Source organism: Octodon degus, unplaced genomic scaffold, assembly GCF_000260255.1.
Source record: "Octodon degus isolate 3935 unplaced genomic scaffold, OctDeg1.0 scaffold00065, whole genome shotgun sequence".
In the NCBI taxonomy this organism is placed as follows: Eukaryota; Metazoa; Chordata; class Mammalia; order Rodentia; family Octodontidae; genus Octodon; species Octodon degus.
In genome coordinates, this window is record NW_004524641.1 from 10,496,121 (window position 1) to 10,501,111 (window position 4,991).

The 4,991-nt window shown below is 41.8% G+C and overlaps 2 protein-coding genes across 2 annotated transcripts in view; one reads left to right on the forward strand and one right to left on the reverse strand.

Moving 5' to 3' along the window:
- LOC111817649 (E3 ubiquitin-protein ligase UBR3-like) overlaps nt 1–554 on the reverse strand; it is a 49,833-nt gene extending 49,279 nt beyond the window's left edge. The window contains exons 1-2 of the mRNA XM_023719206.1: nt 487–554; nt 192–292 (exon numbers count right to left, since the gene is read on the reverse strand). Of these exons, the coding sequence (XP_023574974.1) occupies nt 192–292; nt 487–554 (169 nt within the window). The remainder of the gene's footprint in view (nt 1–191; nt 293–486) is intronic.
- Nucleotides 555–670: 116 nt separating this feature from the next.
- The window catches only part of Mettl5 (methyltransferase like 5), a 12,597-nt gene continuing 8,276 nt past the window's right edge, over nt 671–4,991 (forward strand). Inside the window, exons 1-3 of the mRNA XM_004634810.2 lie at nt 671–1,058; nt 2,983–3,097; nt 3,676–3,857. Of these exons, the coding sequence (XP_004634867.1) occupies nt 953–1,058; nt 2,983–3,097; nt 3,676–3,857 (403 nt within the window). The 5' untranslated portion in view covers nt 671–952. The remainder of the gene's footprint in view (nt 1,059–2,982; nt 3,098–3,675; nt 3,858–4,991) is intronic.

Sequence of the window (4,991 nt, forward strand, 5' to 3'; positions counted from 1 at the left end):
TTAATTATTGAAACTGTCCTACCAGTTTGGTTTGAAACTGTCTCATTGCTATTTGTTTCTCAATAAAATTATGGGGGGAAAAAAAACAGGAAAAAAAAAAAAAAAAGAATTGTTCCTGTTTACTGTTTTTATTTCCTAAACTGTCCTCTCGCTTGAATCCACTAAGACTCAGCCTCTCTAAGAAGCCTGACCTTCAAGCACGCGACAGCTTGCCTTCATTCCCGCTTCTGAATGCGTTAGCTTCCCTTTGGGCTGACCTGAGCGCGCGCCTGAGGGAAGTGCCTCTGGTGGCCTGGAGTGACAGAAACAAAAATCACAATAGAGCGATGCATGCAAATGGTGGCTGGACAGCGGCACTTTTGAGAGGGGACGTAGGAGAAAAACAAACGGGTCACATGAGGCCAGGAAACAAAATATTGAGGCTTTCATCCTCTTTTACCTCCATTTTTCTAGGGTTTGTGTACTCAAGGCAAAAATAGAGGTTACTGGGCACGCGGCAAGGCGACAAATTCTGGCCGGGAGTATGGAAGGACTGGGCTGCCAATGTTGCGCATGCGGACAAAGAAGCGTCCGAGTCACTCGCGGAACCTGCGCGTTGGGCAGAAGTTGCAGCACGGCCCCATTTTCAAACCGGCAGAGGCGTGCGCGCGTGCGTAGTGTCGCTTCCGGCGTCGCTGGAGGTGCGAGTGTTCCCGGCTGCTGTACGGACGGTGAACTGGGGCGTCTGCAGCAGCCCCCCCCCCACGCGCCCAAGGGCCTCGGGGCAGCGTGGGACGCTTTGGGCGCGAATCCGAGGCTGGCTGTGCATCCCCACCTTTCCTGTCCAGTCCTCCGGCAGTGGCGTGAAAAGGGGATTAAGGCGAGGGGGAGTAGGAAGAAAAGATCCAGCTAGATTTCCGTGCAGATGGAATGAGGTTAAGCCCTGTGAGCACATACCAAAGAAAGACAGAAAATGAAGTTAAAGCTTAAGGAACTAGAAAGCCGCCTGCAACAAGTGGATGGATTCGAAAAACCCAAGCTACGTCTAGAACAGTATCTGACCCAGCCACACATTGCAGGTAGGGCGGTCGGCTCCAGGTGTCCTCACTTCTGATTAGCTGCCCCCTCACTTGGGGATGAAAAGGCGACTGCTATTTGAATACAGAGAATGTCTAGAGAAATTCTGCCCTAAGACCACATTAGAGCGGCTTTGTTTTGCTTTTCGTCATTTTGGGACAGGGTCTCACTATGCCATTCAGACGGGCCTTGAGCTCACTTTGTAGCCAGGCTGGCCTCCAACTCGCAAAATCCTCCTGCTTCAGGTTCCCGAGTGCAGGGATTACACGTCCACCTTGAGAGGTCTGTCTGTCTGTCTTTCCTTTTTTGGCGGTATCGGGAATTAAACTCAGGGCCTTGTGCTTGCCAGGCCAGCATTTATTCTATTGAGCTGTCTCCCCGGCCCCAGAGGTCTTGACATCGCAAATAAAGACATGCTCCCCACACTCCCAACACGTACACACTACCATTTTACGGATTGGTTTTCTGCAGTTAACATTTTGACATCTTTTCAATCTGTTTTTCTGATTACACTGTAAAATTCTTTAGAAGGTAGGAATTTATTAGTGTTCTTCAACCTTGAATTCCTAAAGTAGTTGCTGGTTCTGGAAGATTGAAGTGTAAGAGAATCTCGAATTTGAGCCCAGGCTGAGCTGTTTAGTGTCCCTGTCCCAAAATAAAAATTTCAAAAATCCCCAAGTGTTCCAAAATTTGAGGGCCTTTCTTTCCTTACTTTCGTGTCTCTGTCTCTCTCTCTGTCTGTCTCTGTCTCTGCTTACATATGTACAGCATCATGCCTGGCCCAGTTTCATACCCACTTTTGGGTCGTTTTTGTAAAATAAAAAATAAAAATCAGTAGCAGCAGTCAGGTCAGCATGGTGAGTATAAAATATCCATGTAATTTTGTGTTTAATAAAACGGCTGAATCCAGGCATCAGTGATGGCCAGCAGCCCTGCCGAGTTTTGATATCCACAGGAAGATACACTAGTGTCACTCATGCTTAACCAATGGTATATGCAAGAGCGGTGAGTATGAAAAGTCTTTGTAATCTTAGCAGCCTCTGTCTTGCTCCTGAGTTCTTACCAGGTCTTACTTGTAGGTGATGAAATGTGTGTCTGTAAATCAGGAGTATGTGTCTAAAGGCTATATTGTAGGTGTAGCAGCTCGTGATACCCGTGTTCTAGTGATAAGCTTGCAAAACAAGTCTTTTTTTTTTTTTTTAAGGGAAGGGTCTACAGGGTGTTCTGGGTCTCACTACTAGATCAGAATAGTGATTCATCTATTTACAGCCTCCCAAGAGCTGGGATTACAGGCATGCACCACCATGCCCAGTCTCAATCTCTGTCAAAATTGGGGCAGTAGGCAGGCATGGGGATTGAAACCCAGCCTTTAATCCTCTAAGGTATTTGGTCACCCCCCCCCCCCCGCTTTTTTTTAATGCTCATGCTTGTTTGACATCAGTGGTACCTAGACTTGGCAGGTTTCGAAGATAGGTAAAATTTCAAAACAGTTTCAGAGACTGATACAGGGTTGTCAAATTTATATTTTGACAAGGAAAGATAATTTAAAAATCTATTCATTCTCAATATTCTTTCATAAAAGATATTTCATTGTCAAAGGAAAAGAGAAATTTAGAGTGAGAAAAGAGAGGGTAAGCAATATCTTGAACAGACTGAAACTTCTTGATTTAATTTTTCTGTTTAACTTAGAGACTGGTTAGTTTCTTGCAAGTCAGCAGACACTAGTTTTTGGGACCAGCGGGTGTTGTTCTCCTTCATGCTGCTTTTTACTACATATCAAATTATTACACCTTATCTCCTCTTTAAAAATAATCTAGAACATCAGTTAGAGGGCTAAATACTACAAACCAAATTATTTTAGAAGTCATTTACACAAATTGGATTTTAGTAATCAGCTTTCTTATTCCCTATTTTTTTTTTTTCTAGCTCGTATGCTATATACAATCCATAGCACATATGATGACATTGAAAATAAAGTGGTTGCAGATCTAGGATGTGGTTGTGGAATGCTTAGCATTGGAACTGCAATGTTAGGAGCAGGGTAGGTGACCCAGTTTATACTATTTGGGTATGGGGTGGCCTTAATAACGAATGTGAACACAGTCAGTTATATTCATGAGATTCTACAAGATGAGAAGAGCAGAGATACTAAGTAAAGTTTGAATGGGCAGAAGATCAAAAACTCATTAAAAATAAATTACAGTGGGCCTGGAATGTAGCTCAGCAGTACAGTGCCTGCTTGGCAAGTGTGAGGCCCTGAGTTTGATTCCTGATACCAGAAAAGAAAATAGTAAAATAAAAATAAATCACACTGGTGAGACAGAAGTTTTGTTTTATTTATTTATTTATTTATTTTACTTAAAACTGAGTCTTCATCCCTCCCATATTGGGAAATTATGCTATCAAAAAGCAACAGTCATTCTTTGTCAGTTGAATTAAAAAGTAAATGGCAAAGCAGTTGAGATAGTTCAGTGGTGTAAGTGCCTGCCTAGCAAGTACGAGGCCCTGAGTTTGATCCCCAATATAAAAAAAAGAAAAAGTAAATGGTAAAATAACTTCTGTTTTGTTTTGTTTTGACTTGAGAGCTCTAAGTTGCTACTCTGTATGTTTTATTTATAGACTGTGTGTTGGATTCGACATAGATGAAGATGCGCTAGAAATATTTAACAGGAATGTGGAAGAGTTTGAATTAACAAATGTTGATATGATTCAATATGATGTGTGCTCATCATCTAACAGAATGCCCAAGTCATTTGATACAGTGATTATGAATCCTCCCTTTGGGACCAAAAATAATAAAGGTTCGTAATAAGAATCAGCTGTACTGATACATTTATAGAAAAGAAAATTTTCAAAATCACTTTCTCAGGTGGGTACTGTGGTATACTCTGTAACCCTAGCACTCTGAGGCAGAAGGATCACAAATTTGAGCCCAGCCTGGGTTATTTATTGAGACTTTGTCTCTGCCTCATTTAGCACCGCAAATAAATAAAACTGTCATTGACAAGGGTAAGTGATTTTAGCACTGTTCATTAAATAAGCCAGTGTTTTATTTGTTTAGTACAATTTAAATATCAATTTATGTAATGTGATTGGGAATTGAATTTTTCATTCACAAATTTGTGAAAACATCATTTATGATTTGGTTTTTTTGTGGGGTTTTTTGTGTGTGTGTGTGTGTGTGTGTGTGTGGCCAGCTCAGCCCACCAGGGGGCAGGGCTGGCTGGCATGTGGTGCTGGGGGATCGAACCGAGGTCCCTGTGCTTTGCCAAGCTTGTTTCAAGTAGGTGCTTTAGACCACTGAGCCATCTCTCCAGCCCCTTGATATTGTTTTTTGAGACAAGATCTCCTTATATTGTTCAGGCTGATCTTGAACACTGTGTAGCTCAGGTTGGCTTTAACTTCCTCAGCCTCGCCTCCCCACCCCTTTGGGATTATAGGTGTGTGCCACCACGCCCAGCAGGATTTCATAGGGTCGTGCTGGGATTGAACTCAGAGCCTTGGTACGCTAGTAAATACATGCTCTATGATTGCACTGCACCCCCCACTTGAGTTGCTGTGTGTGTTGGGTCTCACAAATGTAGTTTAGGCTGGCCTTGAGCCCCAGACCCTGTCTCAAAAAATAAAAACAAATAGAAATGTGCCCAATCTTTAAGTGACTCAATAACTTTGTATATACTGCGGGCAGGGAAGGCAAGAAGTCAGAAGAAAAGGAATAACCATACAAAATTTAAATACACAGCCAACCAGGATGATTACTCTATTCTGTGATGAATATTATTATATTCTGTTATGAATATGATGAATATTCTGTGCTAAATATTACTATTTTACATGGTCCCTTTTCAAAAGTCATTCATTTGGAATATTAAATAATGTGGAATATAACATTTAAAAATTACCTTTTTAAAAAAATTTATTTTTTACATTTATTT